We start from the raw sequence: 17,359 nt of genomic DNA, 5'->3' as shown, positions 1-17,359 counted from the left end.
GATATCTGAATCCCTCCAGTGGAATTATAAACCCCTAGGAAGGATAACTGAATCCCTCCAGTGGAATTATAACCCCCCAGGAAGGACATCTGAATCCCTCCAGTGAAATGTAAATCACCCTGCGTAAAGTTTTGAATTGTAAAAAGCATTTTTTCAAACCCCTCCAGTGAAAAAGATTTCCCTCCGGTTGTCTCCAGTGGAATCAAAATCTTACTACGAACTTCCGTGACTCGTTAAAAACTGTGATTTGGCCCGTAAACCTGACACTGATAATATTATCTTTTTTAAACTGTATTTTCGTAAAGTTGGAAAATCATAATTCTCATACTTTTCAAATATAATTCGTGATCAGGTACATATTTCGTTTCAATACATAACTCGGAAAAATTTATTAGTTTATTTGAAATTTTAATGTCAAAATATTTCTTAAATGATAAAAGTGAATATTTGATTTGAAATTTGGATCAAATTATGTATTGTTACAAAAGGTATATTATACATAATACAAGTATTTATCTCTACAGTTAGAAAATTCTATGAGTTAAAGATAAAATCTTTGTTAACTTTCAACTAGGGAGGGGGTGCAAAGCATCCGTGAGCCCCGCAAACTGACCTTTGGAGCCTCCTGATTCCCAGAATGGCATCCTAGTCACCAAAATCGTATACGTACCTCATGCTACGTCTGCACCTCACCTGGCCCACAAACTCAACCTCAACGTCCAGCAATCTGATATGTAAAAGCCAAATATTTGTTATTGGATATCAAATTACTAGACGTGGAGGCAGAGTTGGTTAGCCTGGTGCTATGGAAACGCCTCAACACGGAAACGTCTCAACACGGAAATACCTCAAAAAAAGCGGAAACCCCTCAAAAACCGTTTTTTTTTGAGAAGTTTCCGCAATTTCTGCAAGAAAAACGGAAATCCCTCAAAACCCAGTTTTTGAGGGGTTTCCTCTTTATTTTGAGGCGTTTCCTAAAATTTTTGAGGGGTTTCCGCTTTTCACCTGTCAATTATTTTTGAGGAATTTCCCAATATTTTTGAGGCATTTCCGCAAAATTTTTGAGGCGTTTCCGTATTTTAAAAACTTGATTTAGTTGAGGTGTTTCCTCTTTTTTTTGAGGCGTTTCCGCAAAATTTTTGAGGCGTTTCCATATTTTTTAAAACCTGATTTAGTTGAGGTGTTTCCTCTTTTTTTTTAGGCGTTTCCGCAAAATTTTTGAGGCAATTCCGTATTTTTAAAAACTTGATTTAGTTGAGGTGTTTCCACTTTTTTGAGGCGTTTCCGTTTTTTTTGAGGCGTTTCCGTTTTTTGAAAAAAGTTTTAAAACTTTATTTTGTTGAGGCGTTTCCTCTTTTTTTGAGGCGTTTCCGTTTTTTTGAGGCGTTTCCGTTTTTTGAAAAAAGTTTTTAACTTTATTTTGTTGAGGCGTTTCCTCTTTTTTTGAGGCGTTTCAGTTTTTTTTGAGGCGTTTCCGTTTTTACCCAAAAATTCAGCAATTAAAACCCTTAAAACCCTATAAATTGTTTTTCTCATTTTTTATAATCCCTATTTCTTTGAAACCTCATGGTGTTTAATTTCTGGGAGGAGATTAATTATTTTGGAAAGGGGGAAAGATTTTTAAAGAAAGGAACTAAGTTTTTTTAACAAACGGAAGAAGAGGAAATGCCTCAACAAATAAAGTTTAAAAATTTTATTAAAAATAAAAAAAACGGAAATTCCTCAAAACCGGTTTTTGAGGCATTTCCGCGTTGAGACGTTTCCGTGTTGAGGCGTTTCCATAGCACCGTTAGCCTGGTAGACGTAGCAGGAGGCACGGAGACGATTTTGATAATCAGAATCATATATTCATGGGATTGTTCAAAAAATGTGAAACAATTTATTTTGAAAGTAAAAAAATGCAAAGCAAGTTGAGAAATGTTACATAAATCCAAATTGCAATAATACACAAATATTAATTGCATTAATTTTCATGACTAGGTCGAATTTTTGGAGACAAATATTGCAATTATGAGCATCCATAAACGTGCGAGGTCCCACAAAAAATGTGGGAACGTTTATCGGTTAAGAACAAACAAACAGGCGGACAAGCAAAGTATATATATTTAGATTTTATATTTTTTTATTGGGACTCTTTGTATCAGCTTGTAATACTCAGGGGCGAACTACGGCCCCACCCTGAGCTCCTGGGGGGGGGGGGGGGAGGGCCGGTCCCATCCCACAAAGAAAATATGAAATAAAACATCAAGGGATGAAAGACACAACGAAAATAGAATTGAATAAATGACCTGAAATACCCGTTAAAATTGTTTTCTCATCTTATTATTTATACTAATATACCTGTAAAATTACAGATAGAAGAACTGGAGTTTACAGATAGAAAGTAGGAGAACTGGTTTTTACAGATAGAGAGTATGAAAACTGGAGTTTACAGTTTGAAAGTAGGAGAATTAGAGTTTACAGACAACAAGTAGGATATAACTAGATTTTACAGAAAAAAAGTAGGAGAACTAAAGTTTACAGATAGAACGTAGGAGAACGGGCATTACAGATAGAGAGAATGAAAACTGGAGTTTACAGATAGAAAGTAGGAGATCTGGAGTCTACAGATAGACAGAATGAGAACTAGAGTTTACAGATAGAAAGTAGGAGAACAAGAGTTTACAGACAACAAGTAGGATATAACTAGATTTTACAGAAAGAAAGTAGGAGAACTAAAGTTTACAGATAGAACGTAGGAGAACTGGCATTACAGATAGAGAGTATGAAAACTGGAGTTTACAAATAGAAAGTAGGAGATCTGGAGTCTACAGATAGACAGAATGAAAACTAGAGTTTAAAGATAGAAAGTAGGAGAACAAGAGTTTACAGACAGAAAGTTGGATAGAACTAGATTGTACAGATATAACGTAGGAGAACTAAAGTTTACAGTAGGAAGTAGGAAAGAACTAGATTTTACATATAGAAAGTATGAGACCTTAAGTTTACAGATAGAAAGTAGGAGAACCAGCGTTTACAGATAGAAAGTAGGAAAGAACTAGATTTTACAGATAGAAAGTAGGAGAACTAGAGTTTACAGATAGAAAGTGGGAGAACATGAGTTTACAGGTAGAAAGTGGGAGAACTAGAGTTTATAGATAGAAAGTAGGAAACAACTAGAGTTTACAGATAGAAAGTGGGAGAACATGAATTTACAGATAGAAAGTGGGAGAACTAGAGTTTACAGACAGAAAGTAGGATATAACTAGAGTTTACAGATAGAAAGTAGGAGAACTAGAGTTTACAGATAGAAAGTAGGAGAACATGAGTTTATAGATAAAAAATGGGAGAACATGAGTTTAATGATAGAAAGTGGGAGAACATGAGTTTAATGATAGAAAGTGGGAGAACATGAGTTTAATGATAGAAAGTGGGAGAACATGAGTTTGAAAACTTAAATTGTTTGAGCAAATAAGAAAAAGTAATTTACTGCTTTTTGTTCTATTTTAAGGGGAGGGGGCCCAAAAAATTTTCTTACGCGCTAATTCATGCCCCCCCCCCCTCTTAGATAATGGTTTAGTCAGCCCCTGGTAACACTCCTCCAATAGAGCATTAGATTGCTTGCATGGCTAATCAGGAATCTCAATTATCATTAGACTCTGAATAGATATTCTAATAATACACTTGCATAAAACCAACCGTTTAAAGGGGAAGGGACTGCGCATATTTTTTGTTTAATTCTTAAATACTGTTTATATTTTGTTTATATATATATGCTTCTTCGGTTAAAATGACCCAATGATATTGATCGTTAAAAATTTAGGAACCGTGATAATATAAAATAATATGATAAACATTTTCTCGTCAATTTTTAAAGAAAATAAATTTTTTCTAAAAAAAATTGGTTTCGCAGATTTGTCGCTTTGGAGTTGGTACAAAAAGCCCAAAAAACGCCTAATGCAACAAAACGCCCAATTACAAAAAGCCCAATGCTACAAAACGTCCAATCTTACATAACGCCCAAGTACAAAACGCCCAATCTTACATAACGCCCAAGTACAAAACGCCCAATCTTACATAACGCCCAAGTACAAAACGCCCAATCTTACATAACGCCCAAGTAAAAAACGTCCAATGTTACAAAAAGTCCACTTTTTATGTGAAAAAAAAGACGGTAATGTTTTTTTTCAAGAAAATTCGCAACTTTTCTGTTGAAGTTCCTCAAAGGTCGTTTTCTCGAGTCTCGAGCTGCGGCAAGAAGTTCAAATACATCTCATCTAAACTTTCATTTTAAAGAGAATACTTGGCGCCTTTATAGCACCTTCAGTGTTCAAGTTACATCTTGAGTTATGAAAATAAATATATTCTCTTTGATTTGGGAATACTAAAAATATTTTTTCTTGTCTACGGCAATTGCTGAACACTGGAGAAATGACTATGTTGGCATGAACACTTTTAAGAAAAATATTACAACGAAACTGTCTTAACCAACCTGAAATAATACACACACCTTTTAACTTCCAAGTATTTCTTAGTTTTTCGGAATTTGGGCGGTTTTTTGAGATTTCGGGCCTTTTGTTGCAAAGGGAGTCTTTTTTTTGCCGTTTTGTTATTGGGCGTTGTGTTTTGTTACATTTTAGCTTTTCACACATAAAATCCGAAGCAAACAACATTTTTTGAAGATTTTTTGTAAAACAACGATAATCCCTTTTTTTTGAATCACACTGTCCTAAACTTCAGTACCTGGACAAGTCCCTTAATGTGGAAATTAACTGTTTACATTTTTCATTTTTGCAAAGTTTTTATACTTTCTGAAAAAGACACTTTTTGCAAAATATCTGTTTGTTTTACAAATCCGATTCCATTCATGACTCAAGAAAATTAGAATAATGTCGGTAGTAAAGATTTGCCTGGAAAAATGCTAATATTAGACAGTATTATTTGACATTTTGTAATTCATTTTTTATTTGTGTTTACAGTTGCCGGGCCCTACCATATACTTCAATAAAAAATTGTATTATGAAAAATTGGTTTTAATTGATGTTAATATTTCTTTATTTGAAAAATGAAATGTTCTCAATATTGCTAACTAAATTAGTTAAAAATATAAAAAACTAGAAAAATGTGTTAATAAGATGTTAATGTTGTGAATAAATGATTGTACATATAAGAGGTTCAGGTTAAGTTTCTATAACGCTACAACAGAAATTTTACCCTACAAAGCAAATGGTTTTTAACTTCTTGTATTAAAGGACGGCCGGTGTTAAAAAAAACTTATAAAATTGAGCCGAGGTCGAAAAAAGGTTATTTAGCCGACTAATGAAAATTATAAAAAAATCGTATTGTAAATAAGTGATCCAGCCATGAAACAATGCGATTTTCGACCCCCGGCGAAAATAGTTTTAGTAATATTGATAGTGAGTGATAGTAATAAAAATAATGATAATAACAATGATAATCATAATCGATCAACCATCTATCCGTCGAAATAATATTTTTTGTTAGAATTTCAAAAACATTAATAATTCCGAAAAAATTATGCGTATAATAACACGTTTTATGAATACCAAATATTTATTATTAGTACCATAAAGAATTTAAATGATATTTAGAACAAATTTTAGAACTAGCACTCCCAAATTCCACATATTTTAGGAATTCTTGGGATGAAAACCTACAAATATTTAATGGCGTTGATCCTGTAATCCTAATTACCATTATTAACACTATTACAAATAGTAAAATTATCGTCCTGGGACCGAATTTAAAGAATTAGAGCAGCGGCTTAAATTTGTTTAAAGAAGACATTTCGAAAAGTGCTTCCACTTAAAATTGTATTCATTCTTTCAAGATTTAAGCCGGCGATCAATTGAAACTAGTATTTGGCAGAGCCCAGGCTCAAATTCATTAAATTCGGACACTCAATTTTACATGTAGCTTATCCCGTTATACTAAAGTTAGTGAGCTTTGTCCTGGCACCAGAAGGGTAAAAATTAGTTTTGAATCGATTTAAATCTGAAATTTTTCAATAACTACACAATTTTCTGAGAAAAGTCATTTATTTATATTTTATTGTTATTTGTAGATGATTTGATGGCACAACGAAAACGTTAACAAATTAATAACTAGAAAAAAATATAAACTTCATGTACAAATATATTAAAGCTTGTTTAGCAACTTTGCTGATTAAAAAATGGCCGGTTTAGATTCACATTTGGACGTTTTCAACGAACATTTCTAAGGCCACAGTAAAGGGATTGTCCAGAGTTTTCAATAAATAGACGAGAATCCAATTATTTAACAAATTTGAAGAAAAATATTCATTCGAAAAAGCAGAATTTTATGACAATTTTTGCATACAATTTCAATTCGATCTATTCAACATTGGAACGAATAAAAAATTTAAATTTTGTCTTACAATTTTATTTTGAAAATAAACTAACAGAATATAAGTTGATTCTTTTTATTAAGTTAAGTCGGTAAAACAAATTGTCTAATCCCTATATCTTTGAAACCTGATGATGTCAACCTTTGATATTTTAAACTTAAATTTTTTATCTAACAGACTGTAAGATTTGAAATATCGAAGGTATACGATATTTGGTAGCAAAGACAAAGAAATTGAAAAATAAGAGTCAGTGGCAATAATCTCTGGAAAATACCACAATTTTAATATATAAGTGAAGATCAAAACAATCTTCAGGATTACATTTTTTTGTACGAATATTTGATGATACGTTAGCTACAGTACTGTACATAGTTAAATTATATTATTGTACTCTTGATTGTATAATCAGTGCCAAGACAAAAATATTACACGGTATATGCAAAGGTAAAAACCCCCAGATGGACATTTCATAATTTATAATTAACCCTAGAAATATTTAGAGGGAGTCGGGAAAACTTATCGACTTTTTCGGGGCAAAAGTAACTTTTTTCTTATTGCAAAGAGTCCGAAATAGTATTTAAAAAAATAAAAAATAAATATTTGATCTGATCCATAATTTACCAGATTCTTNAACCATTTTGACAACAGTTGCCCAAATTAAACTAAAAAAATTATTGAGATTCGCAAAAAAACTGCAAATTTTATAAAATGGCGGTAATTGATCACTCCTGAACCATAACACCAAGCTTTGGTTCCAAGCAGGCAATCTTGATCAGAGACTTCTTGATCCTAAGAGCTGGGAGTCGAACATTTGAATTCTCATGCCAACATTCCTTCATGAGCCGAGCTAAACCAGCCAGAACCTACGGTATAATCAAAGGGTCAAGCTATTTCATTCGTTTTTATATTCTAGAATTTTCGGCTCTCTACTTGGTCTTGTATATTTTGTTCTCTATCAATACATCTAGTTCTTGACACAAACTCTGATTTTCAAATCCCTATATCTTTGCAACATAATGTCGTAGACCTTGCACATTTCAAACTATGAATTCTGTGAGAGAAAATAATCATAAGTTTTGAATATCAAAGATTGTCACCATCAAGTTGCCAAGATATAGGGATTAGAAAATCATAATTTCAGACAAAGACTCCAATCCTTAAATCTAAAGAGAATTCCTTTTAAAGAGTTGCGTGGCCGATGTACAACAGTGCCCTTAAAACGTGTTCAATTCTGTAGATTTGAATAAGCCTCTTTTGAAAAAATAAAGTCACTTTTGGAGAAACCACATTGTCAACATCTAGATAAACTAGGATATCTTCATCATTTTTGGAGAAACCACATTGCCAACCTCTAGATAGAAAAACTAGAATATCTTCATCATTTTTGGAGAAACCACATTATACACTTCTAGATAGAAAAACTAGAAAATCTTCATCATATTTTGTCAGACAAAGGTTGTTTGTTAATCGGAATACCACTAAACAATAGTCGTAACCAGAAACTCGACATTCGACACTCGTAACTCGTAACTCGTCTCTCGTCACTCGTCACTAGTCACCCGTCACCCGTCACCCGTCACCCGTCACCCGTCACCCGTAACTCGACACTCGACAGTATCGACTTAAATTATATAATGCTTTTGATGCCTTTAAACAAAACAAAAAATACAAAAAACAATCGTTTAAGCGTCCATCTTCCGTGAGAGTTAACATTTTGCATAATTAGAAGTCTAGAACTTACAACTTTAAACTAAGAGAGCCTCTTCTAAAAAGCCAAAATAAAACTTAACTGCTTCAAAAAACGAATTCAAAATATTGCTCAACATTAAGCCCGACCTTGATTATAAAAAAATTCCATTTGCTTTTTAAATTTGCTAGATATTTTCAATCTGGATCCTGATAAAGGATCCTCGCATTTTAGCACATCTGGTACCAGATTGAATTACTAGCGACACATAATTGAACTGCGTAGAAGTTTTGTTCTCTTTTGCGCCGGGTCTACAAGGTTAAACTAAGTTTGGCTATTTACTAAATCTGGTCCCTGGTATTCTCAGAGAATCCGGATATGGATTCTAAGGCATACTCATTACTCAAGGGGGGGGGGGGCACTAGCTTCTCCCAGGATCGATTAAATCTAAGGTTTTCAGGGGTGTATATGGTGTTGAGTCTCCCCCCCCCCCGGAAAGAAAATGTTCAGGCATACCCCTGACAAAATTCTGAGTATGTCCCTGATTCTAAGACTACCCAGGCCGAATTTTAAGAATTTAAACCGCTGAACCGCCAAAAACCGGTTCCAATTGAGCGCCAACTCAAATTCTCTAAATACTCGATTCAAATTTGAGACGCGGCTCAAATTCTCCAAATTCGGCCTATGGTAAGATAAAGATTATTACCGGATCATCTTCCCACCGCTGGGGAACCTGTGGTCTGAATCCATCAATACAGACGACCTTCCTCATATCCTCAAACCCAGGGTCAGGGAGTACCTACAGTACAGTACATACAATACTAAGTACAAATACAAATGTTTGTATAGATCAAAGAACTCGTGGATACATCGTGTACTTTTTATGTTTTTGCTTGAATTGATAAATGATAATGCATAACTTACTTTCCATTAAATGCTACTATATATTCGGTTCAGAGATTCCGCTGAACCCACCAAAAGCTTAATTGAGGATTGACTGGGTGGGAAAAAAGAATATACAAATAGAAACTAAAAACGTAGCGTTAACATTGGCTTTTGTTTACCTAATTCTTGTTTTTAATAGATCGGTGAAAAACACCTTTAATGTAATGAGCCATATAAAAGCAATAATCACCTTCAGCTTTCCAAAACTGCTGAGAATAAAACCTAAATAAAATATGACAAAACTCACCATTTCATAATATGGAAGAGCGTATTCTTCAACTCCTTCGTGCGTCATACATCTTCTTGTCGTCTCCCACATAACCAACGCAAATGCGTACACGTCCACCCGACGGAAAGATTCAAACAGTTGCATATTCATACTAAAAATAACAAGAAAATTGTCATAAATAAAATCATGCTTTTTAAACAAACAAAAAATACAAAAAACAATCGTTTAAGCGTCCATCTTCCGTGAGAGTTAACATTTTGCATAATTAGAAGTTTAGAACTTACAACTTTAAACTTTAAGAAGCCTCTTCTAAACAGCCAAAATAAAACTTAACTGCTTCAAAAAACGAATTAAAAATTTTGCCCAACATTAAGCCCGACCTTGATTATAAAAAAAATTCAATTTGCTAGATATTTTCAATTCTTAAAAAGATAAAAATATGATTCCGAAAATGAAGATTTTACGTTTTATAAAATGTTTTCCATTTAATAACTACGAATCAATTTCAGAACAATTTCCAACAAATCTACTTTAGCCATATCTTTTCAAGAATTTAGCCCCCCCCCCCCCTCCAAAAAAAATAATAATGACGAAAAATGATGATAAGTATAAATATAAGTATAAATACCACAAAACTATGATATTACCTCATATCCAATATTTCTGGGCTCATGTAGCGTTTAGTGCCTACTCTGGGATTCTGGGGAATATTCGTTTCTCCCGTAGCCTAACATAATTATGATAAATAAATCAGTTTCTCCCCTAGCCTAACATAAGATACATAAATCAGTTTCTCCCGTATCCTAACATTACTATGATAAATCAATCGATCAGTTTCTCCCGTAGCCTAACATAAATATGATAAATAAATCATTTTCTCCCCTAGCCTAACATAAATATGATAATTTTCCCGTATCCTAACATTAATATGATAAATCAATCAATCAGTTTCTCCCGTAGCCTAACATTAACATGACCAATCAATCAAACCAATCAGTAAAAAATAATAGTCAATCAAATCAACCAAACAAAGAATCAAATAGTCAAACAAATTTATAATTAGTTTTACTATGATCAATCAATAAATAATTCAACCAATCAATGAACCAACTACATATAATAACACACAATAAATAAACCAATCAGGCGATTAATCATCTCGCACATTTCTTAGATGTTTGGATCTAATGGATCTAATCTAATGGATCCTGATCTCTCTTGGATTTACAACAAGGATTCAATAATTTTAAAACAATTCCAAGATTGATATGAACCCTTAGTGCTTAAAGCAAGGTTAAAACATAAAGCTTTCAAGGTTACCATGTTTGTCTACAAATCTTTAATCTTTCTTACAAATTACTTTTTTTACTACTTAACATTTTAAGATAACCTTGTAGGTCGTAAAATTAACTTTAGAAGTAATATCTCACTTCACTATCTATAGTTTCAAATTGAGATATAAAAGAAATAATGTGTTATGCATCAACAAAGATGGCATTTATTTACTTGTTAAAAAGATAAAAACAGATTTAGAAAGTACAAAAAGCTCGCAATTAATTATAATTTGCGGACATTATTCGTTCCATGACAAGTTTAGGAGGATACAATAACATTTAAACAAATCATAATTTTTTTTACTTAAAAAACCTAAAATTATGTGTGAACATTAAACGTATTATTAACTATACTTGTGTATGTGTGATCGTATTATAAAATCTACCTGTATATCTATGATTGTATTATACACTTCACCTGTGTATATGTAACCAAATTATAAAATCTACATGAGCATGCGTGACCGTATTATAAACTCTACCTGAGTATGTTTACCGTATTATAAAATCTACCTGTGAATGTGTGACCAAATTATAAACTCTACCTGTGTATGCGTAACCGTATTATAAAATGTACCTGTGTATGTGTGACCGTAATATAAACTCTAGCTGTGTATATGTGACCAAATTATAAACTCTACCTGTGCATGCGTGACCGTATTATTAATTCTACCTGTGTGTGCGTGACCGTTTTATAATCTACCAGGGCCGTGTATGTGTGTGCCCGTATCATAAATTCTACCTGTGTGTGTGTGACCGCAAGCCCGAAGTCTGCAATAACACATGATCCATCTGCGCGAACCAATATATTCTTCGACTTAATATCCCTACATAACAATAAAACTAACAATTGTTACAAAAATTTTAAATATAAAAATGTGTAGTGAAGAATAGCCACATGATCCCTACATAACAATAAAATTAACAATTATTACAAAAATTCTAAATGTAAAAATGTGTAGTGAAGAATAGCCTGTAGCTCCCAGCCACCCCCTTCCTACCCCCCCCTCAAAAAAAATTAAGAAATAAAGAAATTGCGAATGTTATTGTTAAGTTTAGCCGATAAACGATTAAAGGTGAAATTAAAATGCATTAAAAAGGTTTGGACACTGGACAGTAAATTTAGAACAATAGGGACAGAAGGGTACCAATGAGATACAATGATTAAAAATTGGGGGCCACCTTCAAAAAGGCCAATAGGACCTTTAAATATTTGAAATAATACCTGTGAGCAATTGCTGGTTTGCCTTGGGTTCCAAATATCTCTGTATGCAGATGAACCAGTCCAGTTATACATGATATCAAAATCCTAGGAAAATCATGCTTGTTCAGATAATCTTTTTCGAGAAATTGCAAGAAATTTCAAGAATTACACCTCTACCCCGAAAAAAAAAATTCATGTCAATAAAAATATTTTACTTGATAGTTTCCATCTTAGTAAGCGCAGTTCTGTTGAGATGATCATAAAGAGAACCCAGTGGATGGTAGTGAGTCACCAACCAGAGCTGAGTACAGGAGTTTCTACTTGTACAATCAGAACCAATATATCCAAGAATATTCTCGTGTCTGAAATATCAACGCGTTAACGGTTCATCAGGTTTTTATCATTAAAAAAACATAATCTAGCAAAATATTTATTTTTTTAAATGCTTTTTGTCTGAAAAAAGTGCGTTCTAATAAATGTGACCATTAAATAAAGACCAAATATAACGTTTAATTTGTCTACCTAGTAAAAAAAAAGTTTCATTGTAAACTGCAATGATAACTTTTCATGGAATGTTTGATTCACAATGGTACCCGGTTTATCAAATATTTTTGAGATATCATACTATTTCTCTATGAAAATTGTATTTTTTTTTAAATTGTTATGTCTGTTAAAGTAATTTGCGTATTAACAGCCACCAAGACGATGGAGGAAACTGTTAGAATTCAACAATTTGTTAATAAAGAAAAACAGTTTAAAGAGTACTGTTGTGAATCAGACAATCTATGGAAGGTCAAGTGAAGTTACGACTTCACTCCCATTAAGTAAAAATGTGTTCAAACCTAAGTAGTGTTGTACTATAGATCTCAGTCTCCCGAATCCACGAAGCTTCGTCTCTCGAGAAGAATATTTTAACAGCTATACTTTCTCCGTGCCATATTCCTCGCCACACCTCACCATACCGACCCTTCCCGATACATTCACGCAATCCAACCTATGCATTCACGTTTTATTTTGCAGTGTTTAGCATCCATTTATTTTTAATATGGATCATGATCCTGGATCCGCACTAGAAAAAATGGATCTGGATCCAGGTCATAAACATTTCTTTAACATTTACTGATTTTTTTTTCACAAAGAGGAATTTTCAAGTTTTTTTTCATTAAAATTTTATGAGCCATTCAGAGGCAAGGACATTTTTGATAGTCTTTTTGTTTAATAGTTCAGATTCTGGGTTTGAGAACAACAGATTTTTCTTTGCAGTTTTTGGTCGATATTTTGCCCCTTGGATCTAGATCCTGATCCAGGAAGCCAATATGTTGAGGATATAACGAATCCGAATCCTTAACACTATTTTTTTCCTAACAAAACACAATGATAAGTACACATCTAAACTGTGGTTATCTTAAAATATGAAGACTGCTTGAATTCATTTTGAAATTGAAATAACTATTTTCAAAGATAAACCCTCTTAAAATTAGTATTCTAATCCAGTCCATATCACAAAAGGGCCGGGAATAAGGGCAATCTCTTCCCCCAGGAATATCAAACATATTTAAGCACCCCCTCCACCCCCCAGGAAAAAATTCATGCCTGTAAAGTAAATAACTTGACAGGAATTTTAAATAACATTTTCCAAGGTTGCCCAATTCATGGTAATTTATGAAAAAGTAAGTTAAGTATGTCCGGTATGTTTCGGAATTTTTAACGTTAAGTCTATTTATAAACGATAATAGAGAATAATAATACTTATGATAAATGGTTCGAATGTGAATTTGCCAAATGTCTCCTAAAATTTTGATATTACTAACCAAATTTTTAGTCTATTTTTCCAATTTTATCATNCTAATAACACTAACCTGCTTAGCTAATGTTCTCTGTACCAGGAATGGAAGACCAGAGCCTGAACCAGACGTCATAGAATGATCAAATATTTCCCTAAAAACAATAATAAAAGAATGCTTAACACTGTTTCATACACAAGCATTACTTAATGAACTAATATTTGAATAATATTTTCATCAAAAAATAAAATCCAAATCTTAGGCGGGAACAAAATGGAACTTAATTTTGCAAGCATTGATGCCCTTTACGAAACCTTTAAGTGTAACTAATTTTGCTTGCAATCTTATTTGTTCACCATCATAGGGTCAGACGACTTTGGGTCAAACAACATTGGGTCAAACGACCTAGGGTAAAACGATATAAGGTCAAAAGACAAACGGTCAAACACGTGACAAAAGGTAAAACGACAAAGTGTCAAATTGGGGAAAAAATAGGTTATGTATTATTTTAGGGTTAGGTCGGATTAAGACTATTTCTGAGCCGAGCGCTGCGGCTAGGACAGGCTAGGGGGCCGAGCGCTGCGGCTACTAGTTCTAATGAACATAAATCGTTTTACCTTATGTCGCGTGTTTAACCATTTATCGTTTGACCCTATGGCATTTGACCCTTGGTCGTTTGACCCTACCTCGGTGAATTATCTTTTAGATTACATCTAATTTTGCTTGTAATCTAAGCTTAAAAATATTTTTTTTTCTCCTAAGGTAAAATATTTATTACCGCCAAATTTTATTCTTTTAAAATAATGAATGACTTAGCTGACATTTTTTTAATACGTTTAAAACGGTAAAAAGCCTTGTTCATGTCTCAATAGCTATTTTCCATCTTAGTGTTAATTATTATTTCTCCTTGAAATCTCTCATCAAGCTTTTAGATAATAAGGAAACAAGAAAATATATTACTGCTTTTACTTTGTTCGATCCCTAAATGGAGGCAAATATTTTGAAGACACCCCTCCCCCCCCCTCCCATCTTTTACTATATTACCATATATCCATCGAATTCCTTGCACACCTTTTAATCGTTTTTGAACTTAACAAAATTAAAAGAATTGGAATTATTCCTACAGTAATATTTATTATACCACATTCTTGTCGGATTTAATTTTCCCTCACGAGGATTATACTTTTCTATGTGATATTTATATTGTATAAATTTTAATCTTCGTGTAATAAATGATTTGATTTGATTTGATTATGCGTAGGAAGTAAGTGCGCCTTTCGGTGAATAATCAAAATTATTCCACGGTTTTTCTTTGAATATTATAACAATAATTTTGACTATCACATTTTCTTCCTATGCATAATATACTATTATGTAAAATGGTTATGTTTCTCAGGAATTTGTGAGCATCAAAAAATGAACCTTTCATTTTTTCGATCAAAAATTACTACCTAGAACTGAAGTGGTTTACTTAAGTGGTTTACCAAATCCAGAGTAATGGAAAATGATTAACAAAAATCTTTCTTTAGAATGAATACATTTCGCTAGAACTGTGATAAGTACTAAATCCTAGAAAAATACAAAGAAGTAGCAAGATCTGCAGAATATAAAACAGCTTCATGCTCTCGTCTCAATGCAGCTTTAATTAAAAAGAAATATCTTTCCTTTTTTCAATCAAGCTGAAGCTACATATTGATCAATTAAACTTTTCTAAACCCACTAAAATTACACGACCTTTTTATAAGATAAACTTCTTGAGAAACCCAAGGATAGAAGATAAACTCCTTAAAAAATCATGGAAAGAAGATAAACTCCTTAAAAAACATAAATAGAAGATAAACTTTTTAAAGCAAACCATGGATAGAAGATAAACTCCTTAAAAACCATTGAGAGAAGATTAACTCCTTAAAAAATCATGGATAGAAGAAACTCCTGAAAAAAACAAGGATAGAAGATAATCTGGTTACTACCGGAGTGTAGAATCTCCTGCTGCCTGAGCTCTGAGTCCGACCATCTCGTCTTGATAATCCAGATCAACTGCATTCAGTTCTGCCATTCTCTTCCTGTGCCTATACCTCATCACAACTAGTATAACTGTCACCAGTAGTCCTGAATATGCAATGTGAGTAATATAAAACAATAACAAACAAGTTCGCAGATTTCTTCATGTTTTTTTCGTGGATGTTGCAAATTTTACAAAACTCTAAATTTAGGAGAGACAATTTTTGCAATTCTTAACATACAATAACCCTTTCCTGGGGCCAAGTGAGTTGCCACAAAAATGCTGGGCCCGATCGATTCAGCCGTTTATTGGATACAAACAAACCAATAATTAAGTAAAGTAAAAAAATAGATGCAGGATGGGCGGATTTTTGGGTAACTAATAGTATGGTAACTAACATTTTGGTAACTAACAATTTGTTAACTAAAATTTGGTAACAAATAAATTGATATCTAAAAATTTGGTAACCGGCAATTTGGTAAGCGACAATTTGGTAACCGACAATTTAGTAACTAACAATTTTTATAATTGAAACTTAAGTTTTTTAAATCATTGTTCGTATATTTATTTGTTGCTGAAGAAAGGATTCGGGATAGGAGAAACCTACATGGGCTATCGCCAAGTGGAATAAGTTTGATCAACTTGTTGTTGAAGATTTTGTTCTGACCAACAATGGAAATGAAGTTTTAAATTCATCTTGGGTTCCCAGTCTTCCAAAGAATGCCACGGTTTGGAGTGTGATTAAATGCTTCCCGAAAGATGCTAGAGTTTACGGATGCAGAATATCTGAGTAATATCCACCAGTCCAACAACAGCTGCAGAAACAAACCCAGACTGAGCGAATGAGACAGCTCAATAACATTTGCTCCAAATAGGATGAATCAACTGTAGCGGAGTACCTGGATGCAGTTAATGCGCTTATTTCCTCATAAGCATGTAGTTTAAATGTAATCATATGTTAAAGAAGCAAATGATGTATGAAAGTTTAATAAACCTGGTGAACCATAAAGCTTTGAATAATCCTGCTTTTAGAATTTTATTGTAAACCAAATTGTCAGGTAACCAAATTGTTAGCTACCAAATTGTGAGGTTACCAAATTATTAGTCACCAAATTGACAAGTTGCCAAATTTTCAAGTTGCCAAATTTTCAAGTTACCAAATAGTTAGTTACCAAATAGTTAGTTACCAAATTGAAAGGTTACGAAATTGTCAAGTTACCGAATTGTTAGTTACCAAATTGTGAGGTTACCAAATTATTAGTTACCAAATTGTTAGTTACCAAAATGTTAGTTACCAAATTATAAGTTACCAAAAGTTTGAGGTTACAAAATTATTAGTTACCAAATTGTTAGTTACCAAAATATTAGTTACCAAAATATTAGTTACCAAATTTTTAGTTACCAAATTGTTAGTTACCAATTTAGTAGTTACCAAATTGTTGGTTACCAAATTGTTGGTAACCAAAATGTTAGTTACCAAATTATTAGTTACCAAATACCGCCAATCATATAAATACGCATCATATAAACAGGAAATAATTTTCAAGATTTAGGGAAGAAAAACTAAAACTTGGCAAGTTTTCTCTCTCAACTCTTGACAAAAATTTTTACCTAGAATGGCTACAGGGCATATAACAGCTAGAAGCAGTTTGATTATATGACTGTTCTGCTCTGTAGAGACAGGAACAGGTTCCTTCTCAACAGTTGGTACGTCAGGCAGTGCAGGCCAATCTGTTGCATTGTTGCACATGGAACCTAAATAAATAGATATTGAAAAATAATCGGGGTAGATATTTTTAATTATACC

General features: G+C 32.9%; 2 protein-coding genes across 10 annotated transcripts in view; one reads left to right on the top strand and one right to left on the bottom strand.

Moving 5' to 3' along the window:
• LOC111718373 (uncharacterized) overlaps positions 1-6,108 on the top strand; it is an 18,942-nt gene extending 12,834 nt beyond the window's left edge. For 2 of the 3 annotated variants that reach the window (XM_023493945.1, XM_023493943.1), the window contains exon 11: positions 4,959-5,006. In XM_023493945.1, coding sequence (XP_023349713.1) covers positions 4,959-4,987 — 29 coding nt within the window. In that variant the 3' untranslated portion in view covers positions 4,988-5,006. Of the gene's footprint in view, positions 1-4,958; positions 5,007-6,064 lie in introns of those variants that run through there. The other variant, XM_023493944.1, reaches the window with a different exon arrangement.
• Positions 6,109-6,131: 23 nt separating this feature from the next.
• Positions 6,132-17,359, bottom strand: part of LOC111718372 (activin receptor type-1) — a 32,983-nt gene continuing 21,755 nt past the window's right edge. For 2 of the 7 annotated variants that reach the window (XM_023493935.1, XM_023493942.1), the window contains 12 exons: positions 17,164-17,307; positions 15,521-15,659; positions 13,626-13,704; positions 12,609-12,760; positions 11,982-12,128; positions 11,788-11,871; positions 11,305-11,389; positions 9,876-9,955; positions 9,247-9,379; positions 8,761-8,853; positions 7,002-7,230; positions 6,132-6,494 (listed from right to left, as the gene is read on the bottom strand). In XM_023493935.1, the coding sequence (XP_023349703.1) occupies positions 7,090-7,230; positions 8,761-8,853; positions 9,247-9,379; positions 9,876-9,955; positions 11,305-11,389; positions 11,788-11,871; positions 11,982-12,128; positions 12,609-12,760; positions 13,626-13,704; positions 15,521-15,659; positions 17,164-17,307 (1,277 nt within the window). In that variant the 3' untranslated portion in view covers positions 6,132-6,494; positions 7,002-7,089. Of the gene's footprint in view, positions 6,495-6,641; positions 6,730-7,001; positions 7,231-8,760; positions 8,854-9,246; positions 9,380-9,875; positions 9,956-11,304; positions 11,390-11,787; positions 11,872-11,981; positions 12,129-12,608; positions 12,761-13,625; positions 13,705-15,520; positions 15,660-17,163; positions 17,308-17,359 lie in introns of all 7 variants that reach the window. The other 5 variants (XM_023493936.1, XM_023493939.1, XM_023493940.1 and 2 more) reach the window with 5 other exon arrangements.

The sequence above is a fragment of the Eurytemora carolleeae genome, unplaced genomic scaffold (assembly GCF_000591075.1).
Source record: "Eurytemora carolleeae unplaced genomic scaffold, Eaff_2.0 scaffold106, whole genome shotgun sequence".
In the NCBI taxonomy this organism is placed as follows: Eukaryota; Metazoa; Arthropoda; class Copepoda; order Calanoida; family Temoridae; genus Eurytemora; species Eurytemora carolleeae.
The sequence above is the reverse complement of the archived record's forward strand: the minus strand, read 5'-3'. Positions and strand labels throughout refer to the sequence as shown.